The sequence below is a fragment of the Psittacula echo genome, assembly GCF_963264785.1.
Source record: "Psittacula echo genome assembly, chromosome: 6".
Classification (NCBI taxonomy): Eukaryota; Metazoa; Chordata; class Aves; order Psittaciformes; family Psittacidae; genus Psittacula; species Psittacula echo.
The window spans coordinates 34,912,120-34,926,675 of NC_137743.1; the positions used below are offsets into that span (position 1 = coordinate 34,912,120).

Sequence of the window (14,556 nt, forward strand, 5' to 3'; positions counted from 1 at the left end):
TCTTTTCTTAACCCTTTTATTACACTGTCTGCCTGGGCCAAGTGTCATCAATGACTGGGACATCCTTTGCAAAGTGAATGGTAGGAAAATGAATGAATCAATAATAAAGCATCACAAAAATATATTTGATTAATTTATTTTGACAACTCTAGCTGTAATTATTTAAAGTATGTATTCTTATGGGGGACCTGACTTATACAGGCTTTTATTCTGAAGAAATGATAAACCTTGATTGTCGGAGACGTCATCACAAGTCTTCACTGGTGATATTTGATAGGAAATGAACTACAGAGCCAGTGTTTGATTAACTGTGCTCCCCTGAAGAGCTTGTGTGGTTTTGGATTCATAGAGTGTTTGCATTGCATTGTGCTCCATATTTTCTCCTTTCCTATGAGTTTGTGTTTGGTGCACTGAAATAAGCAGCTGATGACTGAGGATGCATTGGAAAAAATGTTTATTTCAGCACTTTGGAAATGAGTTTTTTGAAATGGAATTTATCTTGTGGATGTGTGTGTGTCTCTTCATATTAGCTCATTTGGGTATAAACTAGAGCTATGTAGTGCAAATGACAAAATAGTAATGACTACATACAAATAAAGGTATGAATATTGTGGAAAAGAGATTATTCTTAATGTAAGTGTTACAGCAGAAGGAAAACTTTACACATTCAAGAAGCATTCAGGTTGGCCTCTGTGTGTGTGTGTGTGTGTATACAAGAGCAGGGTTATTTTAGCCACAGTCACCAATCTTGAGGTTCAAAACTGAACCCCAAATACTCTCTCTAGAACCGAATAACAAGTTAAACCTGTAACCTTTTCCTGCCTATCTGTAATTAATTTGTTTGGATGCTTGGGTGTGTGCATGCACTTGATTGTTCTGTAGAAGAGTAGAATATAATAATTTAAATTGGAGATAAACTTCAGATAAGGCAGTCCTGTGGCAAGGAAGCAGATGGTCCTTCCCCTGCTAAGCAGAGCCTGAGCCTTTACTGAGCTCATATGCTTGGTGGTACTTGATAGTTACATTTTGACCTTGTGTTTAAGATTGATAAACTCTGTGTGGTGGCCATGTTCCAGTGAGGAGAAAAAGAAATCCTGCCCTACAGCCCACAATGCTGTGTTAATGTCAAATAACATAAAGTAATATCAGAATGCAGAAGAAAATCACTGCAGTAAAGCAATTTAATTCCTGTGAACTGAAAGCACTTTAATGGGAATGCTAGGAAAAATCTGTCATTGTTCCTGCAGTAGAGGTTATGAGGTAGTTTTTTTTCTTTCCTTTTTCTTTTTTTTTTTTTTTTTTTAAACTCTGCTGCCTTGTAATTGGTGACTTGAAGCTTTCTGTTGTTTCCCGTGTGAATGGTCATGCTGCTAAAGTAGGGAGTTTACTCTCTACTGAGTGATTTCCAGGTTTGCCTCTTAAAGGAAAATTTCAAATACTAGTTTTCAAACAGTATTATACTGCTGAATGTGCATTATATGCAATGTTTTGCCAGTGAAGTGAGAGTAATCCTCTTCAAACAAGTTGCAATAGCATTTACTGAAATAGCATTGGAAGCAGTGCCAGCTCTCTTTCCCTTTGTATACTTAATTGCAATTTAGCAGTAATCCAAGATCTGTACAACTGTGACAGCAATTCTTAGATATAGTTGAGTTTGAAAGGACCTTTAGTTCATCCATTGCCAATGATAAAAGCTACAGCAGAACAGTATATTGATAATAGACTCAAACTTTTCTCTATCCATTGAAAAATAAACAAAAAGAAACTTTTTTCCCCTCAAAGATGAAACGTTTTGCTGTTACAGAAGTGGCGTGCTATAGCATGAAGACATCAGTGAGCTTATTCTGGGCTTGTGTTCCGTGGTGCTGGTTGACAAGCCTGCATGAGGAGGCCTCAGGTGTAGCTGTATATAGGCTATATACATAACCTATTTACAAAACCACAAAGAAACCCAAAACTAAACTTACATAGGTTCAGAATGTGACTTTGACATAAGTTTTCAAAGAGGGCTGTCAGAAAGGTCTCCTGACTCTGGAGATGTGGCAGCTACAACATGTTGGAGGCTGGGAAGGTATAGCAAGAAGTATTATTAGTGCACACTTTGTGCTTCCACTGCACCTTGGTCATTTGGCATTGTTTTCCTGTTGGAGGATCTGGGACTTGACGGATGTTTGGTTTGAGTTGCTATAGCCTTCTTTGTATTTAATGAAATAAATGAAAGTGCACAAGCAGTCTGAAAAGGTTACTTAAAAGTTATTGGACACTTTCTGTGTTCTGCTCAGAAAAAATCAATGCCTGAGTTCACAAGAGAAACCTATTGGCAGACTTGAGTATTTTGATCTTAATTGCTCTGTACTTGTTCCTGCTGTGTGGAGTATGTTAGTAGCTTGAAGAAAATTTGTGAAGTAAATTAGCTTACTTTGAGTCCTAAAATACACCACCAAAGGTCCATGGGTGTTAAACACCATTGAGAAGACCAAGGCTTGGATAACGCTTAGGTACTTGCAACCTGGGTCACATTAAATGATTTTTGTAGAAGAAAATGGGGCAATGTTGAGCATCATTAGTTTTGCTTCGGTGGGCATGGGGGCTATAGGGTATGTGATGGTGCACCTGACTATCATCAGGACAGTGCCTTGCATGAGCTCTTGAATCTCTCCACTCTTCTGTGAGAGTGTAAGCCATATGTGTTTGTGTACAAATGAAGCAAGTTTTGCTTTAACTACTTTTAACTGATCTTCTGAACTGGGTTCCTCAAAAAGTCTGAAATCACATACACTTTTTACTATTGAAAGTCAAGTGTGTTCCCATAGAGTCCATTGCAAGTACTTAGGCATGAGAGGGAACAGTAGCATCATTTCACAGAACAGTTCTGCTTTAGCACTGTTTTAATTAAAGTTGTTCTACTGATGGAAAGTCTATTCTCTGGTGTTTTCTTTAATGTAGTCATAATGCATCAGTTTAAACTCCCTTGCTGGAACTTCTTTCATTATAATCTGCTTATCTAAGTTTATAATTAAACTTCTAAATTCAAACTTGCTTTAACAAAAGGATGTACGAGAACTGAAGCAGGAAAACTTAGGATTCAGGGGTTTTACCCCAAACAAATTGTTGTAAGTTAAGCAGCAATTTATTGGCAGTACAGTAATTTCATATTATTGCTTTTAATTACCAGGATCTTACATAGCTTTGGGACAAGAAACAGGTACAATTGAATGGAAGAAAAAACATTAAACAATAGATTCTTACTATTTGACATCACCAAAATAAATACCTGAGCTTTCAAATATGACTATTGAAAGATGTTGACTACCTACTAAGCTTTCCAGCAACTGAGTGTTGAGGAAAGTTAAGTAAGGCTTATATATGAAAATGGACCATGGTGAATTTTTGTTCAGCTTTGTCAATCTGGAGGTTGTGCAGGTTTACTGCCAGCCCAAAGCAGGCTGGTTTAGATCGTCTGCTGGTGGTTTGGAGCTATCTTCTTTATGAAGATGTGTTAACACCAGATGTTCTGTCAGGCATAATTAACCCTTACAGTTATTGTAGCAAATTACTGAAGAAGTGTGGAGCTTAATGTTTTGATTCCTGATGAGTGACCAGTTAGTACAAAAACACTGTCAGGTGATTTTTAACCCAGTGTATAAATTTAGTTCATTCATGCAATATGTTTTTAACATTTTCTAAAATTCTCCTGGAAGAAGAATAAATATTCTCAATTAAGGATTGGAAATGAAGAAGTAGAGGTATAGAAAATTAAGCTACTGTTCTCATATATGCAAAGTCACTCCTCTGAAATCAAGGGAAGTGATTGCGGAATCAAGTATTAGTGTTGGAGTGTGACCTTAAATGACTTTTTGCACAGGAGGTTTCTGACACATTTGGAAGTGGAATCGATTTAGTAGGGTGCCCCTACTTTAACCAGAAGACTGTCCCTCCCCGAGTGTGTAAGAATGTATAGTGTTTGTTTTCCATGTGGAAGTAAAGGGGATTTAGTGTAACTGTTAATCATTAGATAAAAGATTGGGCAATATGTACATACACCTGTGTCATGGGCACATATGCATTTCTATCTGAAGGTCTCTTCTTAGTTTGATATATGTGCCTGTACAAACACTCTCATTTTATTAAACTTAAACCCCGTAGCACTAGCATTAGTGTTTTTTTTGGAAATATCTCCCCCAGGGATGGGGATGCAGCACGTGGCTGTGGTGATCAGCCTTTGCTGCTACAGGCCAGGCATTTTGCTGCTCTAAGACAGAACAGAATTAGCTTTTTTGTGTAACAGCTTTCTGAGAAGGCAAGCCAGATTTTGCTGGTATCTGAGGATAAAGAGTATGCTATAAACTTCCGCATTATCTTGGAATATCATAAACAATGGGTTTGTGCTGTGTGTAGTAGGCAAACAGTTGCATAATTACTGCTTAAGTTTCTGTTAAGAAAATTTATTTGTGATTAATGATGCTTATCTTTGTGCTAGACACCTGCCAAATGATTTATAGCTACGCATATGATCCGCAATTACTGTTTTTGTTGTTACTATTTATAGTGTTTGGGATTATTCTAACTGCATCGTGTATTTTAAGTGGAGAGTGCTACCCAGGTGTCCTTGTCAGCATTCCCATCTTGTAGAAAAAAAAAAAAGTAGGTCAGATTTACCTGTGATGGGGAATGTCACAACTCCCAGTGATATTAGGAGGAATGTAATTGATGTGTCAAGGCTAAAATCGTGTCTCAGGTTTGGATCAGTTTAAGTTGATCTTTTTCTAAGTTCAGTAATAAATACTGTGTAAATCTACATTGGATCAGAGCCAGACAGAATTTTCCTAAGCCACAGAAATGGTGCAGAACGACTGAAGAAACCTCTTTTCCCATGGAAGCTTGCTGAAAGAGCAACTGGTGCTTTCACATAACAGTACAGTATGTGTAGAGTGGGGAGTCAAAATTGGACCGTCAATCTTTTGTCTTTCAGTGTTGGATGCTTTTGAGGACTCTTAATCTGTCTCGGACTAGCACAATGACTATGACTTGGAAACACCTGCCTCTGAGTGCTCAGCAGTGGCTGGAAAACGGCAAAAGTTTCCCAGAGGCTTTTCCACCTCCCTAGCTAAGCTGGGGTTAGGCCAGGGTTTGGCTGCTGGATAGTTTATCGATGTTGAAAATGAAAAAAAAATGATGTTGAAAATGAAATAAAATTTTGAACTCATCAGAAATAAGATATTTGTCAGCTCTGTGCCTTTTTATTTATTGATAATATTTTGACACTATACTTGAATGCCATGTTTTCAGCAGAAATGTAGGTTTCTAAATTAAGTCTGTTATTTAAAACTTGTTTTATTCAATCCTGTCATTAAGAGAATTAGCAGTGGATTAGATAATGTAATGCATTGTAATGATCATTAGAAAACTTGCACATGGCTTTTTCAAGACTGCTTGTGTATTCCCAGCCGTTACAGCTAATGTATGATATCCTTGTTTTTCTGAACAAGATTCTGTACAAACCAAACAAAATTAAAAGGATGCTCGTGACTAATCCTAGAAATGTATGAAAACAACGCCTCATTGTTTAATTTAATGAGAATCTATTAGCACAGGTTATTAATTGGCTAGGCCTACATGATAAAGTATATTGAATAAATCCACATAATCAGTTTTGGAAAAGTGAGATATTTTTCAGAGTAAAACACATATCTTGAACACATTTAAGTAATTGCATGAGTTTAGTCATGACTAGTCTTGGTGAAGTCAATTTTTAAAACTGTTTTACATGGGTAAATTCCTTTTATTTATTTATTCCCCCCCCCCCCCCCCCCCCCATTTTTCTCTGTATTTGCCAGTTTACAGCTAGCCATGCTGACACATTTGGGAGCTGAGATATACTGTAACTAAATTTGATGTGAAGTGTTGGTGGCCCTCATAATGTAATTTATTCATTTTTCTGTAGATAGCATATGTTGCCTGTGCAATAATTTTTTATCGTATCAGGACAGCACAGCTACTGTTCCATATTGTGTTATGCAAACTTAGATATGCAGACAAATTTTTACTGTGCTTGGCTCTGGTGTAAATCAGTGGACTCTGTAGAGCTCTGCTGGGGTTGGTGAGGTTAGGATCAGTGTAATGGTGACTAATTTATTTCTATTTTTCCTGGCTTAATGTAATCTCTGTTCTTGCTCCATGGGGAGCAGCAACCAGTTATCTTTGTAGTCTTGCCCGAAGAATAAATATGTGTGAAACCTCTTGTTTTGGGCAGAAGACTACTAGTCCCAGGGATTTACTGCTATTTACTGACTCTTTGAATGCTGAGATGAAGGCAGTGTGTTGAGAAAGCAGCTGATGAGCCCTACTGGTGCTTTGTTAAAAATCTCAGCATCTTTGTCAGCTGTTATCTCAGGTTTCCTTGGATTTGCCCATTTCATGCCCCCACCTGTTTAAGGCATGTTGTTTTTATGGCATTCTTCTGGACCTGGAGAGCTGCCCTGCAATTTAGATGAGTGTTTTTTGTGCAGGGCTGAGCTTGCTGGATCCTCTCAGTACTTAAATCTGAGCATCTGAATAATTCTTTCCTTGTTTTGTGTTTTCAGGTGTGAACAGTGTTGAAGCCAGTGTCACTAATTCCATCTCTTTCCCTTGGCAGAAAGTCAGTGACTCTATTTTCTGACCGTCATAGATGGTAACTGCAATGCTGAAGACACTGGGCGGGTCACTCCTCCTCAGCTCTTCTGTGTGAGGTGAGCAGCCACCTACAAGGGCAAAAAAGTCTTATTTGCAGGATGTTAAAGAGCCCTTCTTCTCCCCATTCCAAGGACTTCCCTGCTGCATTGCATTTCAGAAGGATGCTCAAGATTTCTGAGCTTCACTTGTGCTTTGTATGAGGCCACCTGTGGTCTGCATTACATTGTTCACGTGTTGGGACACAGCAGGTTGCACTCTGAATTAAATGTGAATTCTAACTAAATAACCCAGAAGACATGAGCAAAGCAATAAATCCAGGCCTTTGTCTGCATTACTGGTTTTGGTCAGCTTGATGGTGTTTCAAGTCTTACATGAAATGTTGTTCATCTGAAACGCTAGAATGAACTCAACCAGATAACAGATACTACATTGTACCTTTTGCTGTAGTCAGTCAATATCTGATTAAACATAATTGCATAAATTTATCATGATAGAAACTGTTTCAAAGTAATTTAAATGCAGCTTGAAATTAAAAGTTTTACTGTATATTCAATATATACTATTCTCAGGTTTATCTTCAGGTTCTTATCAAGAATGATCCTGTGTATTATGCAAAATGACAATGTTGCTTTTCATAAGGTTAGGAATGTAATGGAATTTTCTGGACTAAACTTCTAATAACTGTTAATTTTAATGAGAATCGCCAAGATTATGCCAGTGAAGACAAATCTTGAAGACAGGTGTTATCTCTCTCCTTACACTAATATGGATTTGACATTTTAACCTATAAAAGTAAGATTAATCACTAGTAAGTAAAACTATGTTGTGAATTTAAACATGGTATAAATACAAAAGCTATTACATAAGAAAAAATGAATACGTATATTACATTAGAAAAAAGCCCTTGTTTGATGTGGCAGTACCATTAACATTTTATGAGACTTCAAAACTGTTCCTGCGTGAATGTGGATGAATCCAAAACATCTTGAAACTCATGTAAAATCTGCCTAAGTAAGTGGCTAGTTTGTCATTTTTCTGGGATAAGAGAAATAGAGATTTGAATTACTGGTCTGAATCGAAATTTTTAAGGTTTTACTTTTTTGTATATCTTTTTGTAATCTCTTGCTTTGGAGCTTTTCTATGGCATATAAACAATGTGGTTCTTTGCTGAAGCAGGTATTTAGATGATGAGCACCTGCTTTGTATGAGCGAACCAGAAAGACATTTCTCCTTCCTTTCAGTGCTGCACAGTGATTATTTTAATGAGTTGTGTGGTGTAAAACTGCTCCAGCAATAGGACTTGATCCATTCTTGTCTCAGTCACAATATGGCTCTGGTATTCGTCTGAAGTGTTGGAGAGCTTAATTAAAATCCCTTAGTCAGAGAGACCTCTCTGGAGTAACTGGTTGCTGACCTGGAGCTCAAAGATCAGGGTTGTGAATGCGAGTCCCAAATTCCAGAGAAATGCCTGAATAATGCCTAATTTTCACTTTCAGGCTGGTTCACCATATACTGACAAACCACCCCTGCTTCTCTGCTTTTCCTGTTGCATTTCTTATATTGCTTTTGTATATTCAATGTTCACACATGAAGCTAAAACAATTTCAGGTCTGGTATTTCAGGGATCTTAAATGTAGGACATGGGGTCTGTATTCAGAGCTGAATTTTGCACCTGCAGTCCATTCTCAGCTTTCGTTTAGTCTGCCTATATCATGATAATATGAATGCTAAAGATAAATTAAACAGAAAAGAAGGGACACATCACACACTTTTATCAGGTCCCTTGTCATTTATTTGTACTGGTAGATTTCTTCTTAAGAACCTGCTAAAAGCATTTAGAATGGCTGACTTTATAGGATGGGATGCATGTCCTCTGGGAGCTGGCCCTCTTTCCCCCTGCCACTTTTTTTCCACTTTCTAAGAGAAGCCTTCAGAAAAGTATTGTCCTCAACAAATCTGGCACCCACGGACTCTGAAATGCACAGTGGTCACCAAGTTACCTTTAAGCTGAGTCTGTTGCCTTGGTGTTTTAAGTCTTTAAGCAAGCTTTTTCTTTTTCTTGTTATTCTAGGACCAAAGAAAACAAGAGACTGAATTATCTGAATTATGCTTCTACAACAGAACTGGGTTTCTCCTCATTGGACATGGCAGAGCCTGGGGAAGTCCTTCCTTTTGTTTGTTGTCTTAATGTTACAAACAGCTGATCTGGAAGCCAGGAGAGATCATCAGTTTGTCTGGAAAACAGGTAGGAAAAAAAATTAAATTGAATTATCAACTCTATGATTCCTGTATTTGAGGATGGAGTGATTGCACTTTCTCCATTCTGTTTTAGCTCAATAATAAATTACAAAAGCCTAATAATGTCTTTTTCTTGTGTGGTTTTTTTTTTTTTTTTTTTTTTTTTAACTGAAAAATAGAGGGGGTTAATCCCTATTTTAAATTAGTAATCTTCATGTCTGTTGCAGTTACGCACCAGAGTGACTCCAGAGTATAATTCTGGTCTGCTTAATGCTTTTAATCCAAGAGTAAAATTTTTACTGGATCCTGATATCATCATCCTAATGTTGCTTCCTTTGAAATATTTAATAATTTTCTTTTTATGTTTGAATGAAAAAGGCGCACCAGCATCTTTCAGGATGAACTGAGCCAGAAGTTCATACTCTTGGTTGATCTATATATACTTTCATTTACTTTTAATTCACATTTATTGAATTATTTCTGTGCATCAGTCATATTGGATACATGAAAGTGTTTGAATGTTCAAAATCAGGCACACACAATGTTTGGAAATTTTTGTGAAGACACATTGCTATCACTTTGGTTGTTGGTGACAGGGAGCAGGTAGATAGGAGATAGTATAATACAGATGAATAAAACTAAGCATGACACGTTGGATGCTTACTTTGTAGCACAACACAGCAACAAAGAATGTTCAATGAAATGGAAAGATTGGCAAATTTGCAAAATGTTTACTCAAAATACTTCATTAAAAAGATGCAACTGAACTAGAGGTTTCATTGCCCATGATCCCTTTGAGATCTGGCCTTTTATGGCTGAGCAACAGAGTGGTTAAATTTGATGGAAAAATAATTTTCGCCCTTTTTGTGAGAGGTTCTTTGCTGGTTCGGTTATTTGGTTTTTAATTATAATTCTATAGAAGACTGAATTAGCTGAATAGTGAAACAATTATTCTGGGAGGGCTCTTGTCTTTCTGGTAGGATCAACACAAGCTTCTTCCGCTGGTTGCTGGGATGGGAGGCTGAGTGCTGGTGAAGTGCTGGTTGTATACAACTCTTGACACTATATTTCTAAAGACATTTTTTTATTATGTGTTGCATGTAAAATGAAGAGGAAATAAACAGCATGAACTGTCTTTCTCCAATTCACTGTTATTTACGTGATTTTTGAACAAGATTTGAAAGGTACAGTTGCTTTCTTAATACAAATTAGACCCTTCAATGCTGTCTGTCTTCAATTCTAAAGTGTATTGTACCGTCAGTCTTTAGGGGTGTGCATTGGAAGTCGTAAAAATTTAATTTGACTTGATTCCAGCTGACAATAGTTATCAATGCGTCAAAGGCATCTGAGGCAGGTGTATTTAGAACTAAGAAAAGGTGGTGCACAGGTTTGCGTGGATGTGGGGTAACATGTTCTGAAAGCCCTGTGATGAGCTTGTTGTAGAGGTGTCTCCCAGAAGCAGAAGGAAATTGTCACTTCTTATGACTCCCACAGTAAATTAGAAATATCCGAGCTCTCCAGAGTAATTTTAAAAATCTTCAATCCTAACAGTATTTTGATGCATTTTCTCTGCTTATGTAGTGACGAGAGGTAGAAAACAACTTTGAGTGAAATGTTTTCAAAATGAAAATACTGTGTGAGTGTGCACCAAATTCATTTTCCGGATTGGCAATAAGTGGTTTTAATTTTTTTGTTTTATTTTGTGTTGTTTTTATGTGTTTTTTGTTTGTTTGCTTGCTTATTTTGTTTTCTTTTTATTTTTGTCTTTTGTTTTTCCACTGGTTAAATATTTTTATATTTGTAAACAAAATCTTCACTATTTTCATTGGGGATTTTTTTTGTGAAAATTAGGTGAAAATTACATCTAAATCCAAAATGTTTAATTCTAGGTTGAAATGAATAATATGTTCACCCAAAATACTTTGTTTTGCTAAAAGACAAGGTATTATTTGTGAAGCCTGTACTTTCTCTGCAGTAGTAGTGAAGCAGCAGTATTTCTAAATCCTGCATCTTTGTCTTTTGCTGCAGTTAATGAATGGCTTGCTTTTGGTAGTTCTGCTGCATGTGTTGCAGTTTCCTTTTTGAGGTATTTGGAAGCATGTATATCAAAATAAAACTACAATGATCTTGGAATTAGTTACAAAAGAGTGTAAATGGCAGTCTGCTCTCAGGGTAGCATGTGTTGCTTGCTTTTGTATGCATTCTTTTATTTCGTTTGAAATTATTTTTTTCAGGTACGTCATCACAAAGGTGTATCTTTCAAAAGATTACAGGGAAATGTTTTGGGAAGAGAGGGATGGTAAATTGAATGGAGCAGGTGGATCTGGAGAGGTAGAAGGGTTAACACGTGTTGTGACAAGATATTAATAATAAAACAACTTTGGGTTGTAGATCATGGAGGTCTTGACCTAATGAGATTTGTGGTTTCGATATTAATAAAAATATAAATAATTCCATAGTTTGAAGACTTTTATGCCTAATTAAAAAAAAATAAAGGCACACCATAGTGAACCTAAAATGAAGTAGCTTTTAAAGTGAGAGTGGAGCAGATCTATTCTGATAAAAGGGAAACCTGCAGCTGTTGTCTTTTTATAATGAAACAATCTACTGAGAAGTGAGCAGTCCCTAATAGGAGATAAGATGGTCTGTTTTGTTTTTAAATCTTGAATTGTCACTAGCATGGCAAATTACTCACTTGCTATAGAGAAATTCAACTTACTGAAGTGTTATGCTTTATGATTAAATAAGGTTATGCTACTGAAAGCTCTGACTTTAAGACAATGAATGTATATGTACTGAAGTAAATTTTCCTAGCAGATAGAAGCCCAGAAATGCATCCTTAATATGGATGGGGAAAAAAAAGTAGCATTGTATGAACACTGAAGGTTTTTAGTTAAATCCTTGGCTTTATCTAATGAAGATTCATACATTGTTATGCTGGGCTTGGTGGTCTTAGTGAAAGTGAAAGCAATCATATTGAAATCACAGAAAACCTAGGCTTCATGTTTTTAAGATGTAAGAACTTGTCAGTGTGAGGTAGATAATACATAATTTCTCTCAGCTATTCAAAGGACTACCACTTGCATTTTCTTATTTCTGGCCTGTCTTAAACCAACTTATTTTTAGCTTTTTGTTTCAAGAGATGATACATTAATGTTTAAATATCTGAACACTCTTGTATCTCTTGGTTTTGAAGATATTCTTTGTCAGTACTTATTTTGTGACCACCAGCCTAAACATGAAAGCAATAATTATAACAACTAAATTACTCAGCAACCTCCAGTAGCTGAATAATTTTCCAACACTTGCTAACTAACAAAGCAGTTTTAGTGATAAAATCTTATGAAAATATAAATGGATCTAAATTAATATTGTAAATTAATATTGTTTAATGTAGTAGCCAGTTATCAATTCACATATTTCAACATGTTGATTTTCTTCAACTCTTGAATGGTCCTAAAAGTGCCCGGAATTTCTGTAATACAACTATGTCTATGTTTTAGTAATGGATATTCAAGCCTTTAAAACATTACATAAAATATTGACACAGAAGTGAATCTGCAGCGTGATTCAAGTTGGTTTATTTTTTTTAGTGAAACTCTACAATTTAGTTCTAAAGTATAAGTTAAGTCTAAAATGTGTGTCATGCAGAGAAATACTATGGGTGCTTTACAGGAGATGGGCTGATAATTGGGATTAAAAAATGCTAAAAATTAGCCCTTCCCAGAGACACTTGCAGCTGCCGCATGAGCAGGTTGCAGTCTCGCCATTACTGCTGGTGTCTTCAGCTCCTCCGTAAGTACCACCTCAGTAACTGTACATGTGCTATTTCCTGGAAAATACTAACAGAATGAAAGGGATAAGGGATGTACCCCATGAAGGTGTCTCTCAGAGCCAAAGCAGTGATGTGGATTTTTCTTTTTTTTCTTTTTTAAGGGGAATATTGTAAAAATGTTTAGGATGAAAATGTTCTGATTTTTAGGAAAATAGTTCTCTAATTGTGGTGAAATGCTATTTAATGTGGAAATAATACTCTGTCTACTACAGAAGGGAGGAAGGGGACTATTAGAAACCCAGATGTGGTGTTCCAGTGAGTTCTCCATCTGTAATTGTCTCAAAAAAATTGAGCTGGGATGGTGATATAACCCAGTAGGAATACGCTCCCTTTTACAAATGGGACTACTGAAAGTGAGATATCAGACTGGGAAATGCATCTGTAATACAGATGATCACAGTAGAGAGCTTTTTACCTAGGAAAAAGCACTAATCTGGTGTATGTGGGCTTCTGGGACTGAAGTGTGAGCTGTAAGTTCTCTTGCCACAAGCGAACACAAAAACCCCTTTAGTTCAGAGTTATTACTCATATTTGAAGGTCCTTCTTAAAATAGGATTAGCAAATGGGTTTTGATCATTAGTCTTTCTTCAGAAACAATCCTAATGGAAAGGGTATGAAATGAACTTTTCAGAGAACAACTTCTAACGTAGAGGAACCTTTGAACTACTTGTGAATGTGAGTGAGCCAGTTACTGCTAAGATGAAAAAGATTCTTTGTTCTCTGTTCGCAGATAATACTGCCATAAAATGCTCTTTCTCAAGATAGTAATTTCAGGCAGGCCAAGTTCTGGTTAGGAAATGCCTTTGACCTTATGTCTTAAAAGACAAACTTTTACCTACAAACACCAAATATTAAAAGGAGTCCAGATCTTCAAAGGACAGTAGAGCTCAAACCTGCTGAAAGAGATTTAAAGATGGCTCTGCAACAAGTAGTATTTTTCCAGAAGCTCTACAAGATGAAGAATGGTAATTATCCTAGATTAAGGTTTGGTGGTGTTGTTTTTTTTTTTTTTTTTTTAATTTTTTTTGTGTTTTTTTTTTGTTTGTTTTTTTTTTTTTGTTGTTGTTGTTTTGTTTTTTTTTTTTTTTTTTGTTTTGTCTTTACATTTTATTTGATAGGACAACAATTCATGATTGAATTGTAAATGTGTTTTTAGTGATCTTTGTGTGGCATCTGGAAGTTTTATGGTATCTCTGACTTCCTGATGCTTCCAAACTTCTCATTTTGTGGCAAATATTCTAATTGTAGGTTATTATGTGGTCTTGGTGAATTGAATTTTAAATATTTAAACTAACATGGAAATTCTGCTTCTATTTAATTAAACTTTGAATGATTCTAAGGTTCTTTGCTATTCTAAGAATTTAGGACTGCAGTGATTCTCATGGGTTATGGATTGCAATCTTGTCATATAGACGGCAGCAAGAATTAATAAATAATTTAAAAAACCCTTATTAAGTTCTGTTCAGATTGTTGCTTGGTGATGGAGGAGTTGTTTTAAAACAATAAATGTTCTTATTTTTACCTTTAACTTTGTTCATGACCAGTTTATAGCTTTGTACTTGAGCCAGACTGTTCTTTAAGTAACTCTTCTTTTGGTAGTTGTTCCTAATGTATTTGTGAATTAAGGATACTGAGATATTCTGGACTTGTGTTAGTAAACATATTCTCTTTGAACTGGTTTATCAAATTAACTCTTTTCTTACTATCACTCCTCAGAATTGTGTCAGATTCAGATGAGATTTCACCCACTGATATTTTATGATTTTAATTAAAGTGCATGGCTTAAAATATCTCAGAATCATATAGGT

General features: G+C 36.1%; 1 protein-coding gene across 1 annotated transcript in view; it reads left to right on the forward strand.

Annotated features, from left to right (window-relative positions):
- Positions 1–8,781: 8,781 nt before the first annotated feature.
- THSD7B (thrombospondin type 1 domain containing 7B) overlaps positions 8,782–14,556 on the forward strand; it is a gene marked incomplete at both ends in the record, with an annotated part of 281,668 nt that continues 275,893 nt past the window's right edge. Inside the window, one exon of the mRNA XM_080620490.1 lies at positions 8,782–8,920. Within this exon, the coding sequence (XP_080476616.1) occupies positions 8,782–8,920 (139 nt within the window). The remainder of the gene's footprint in view (positions 8,921–14,556) is intronic.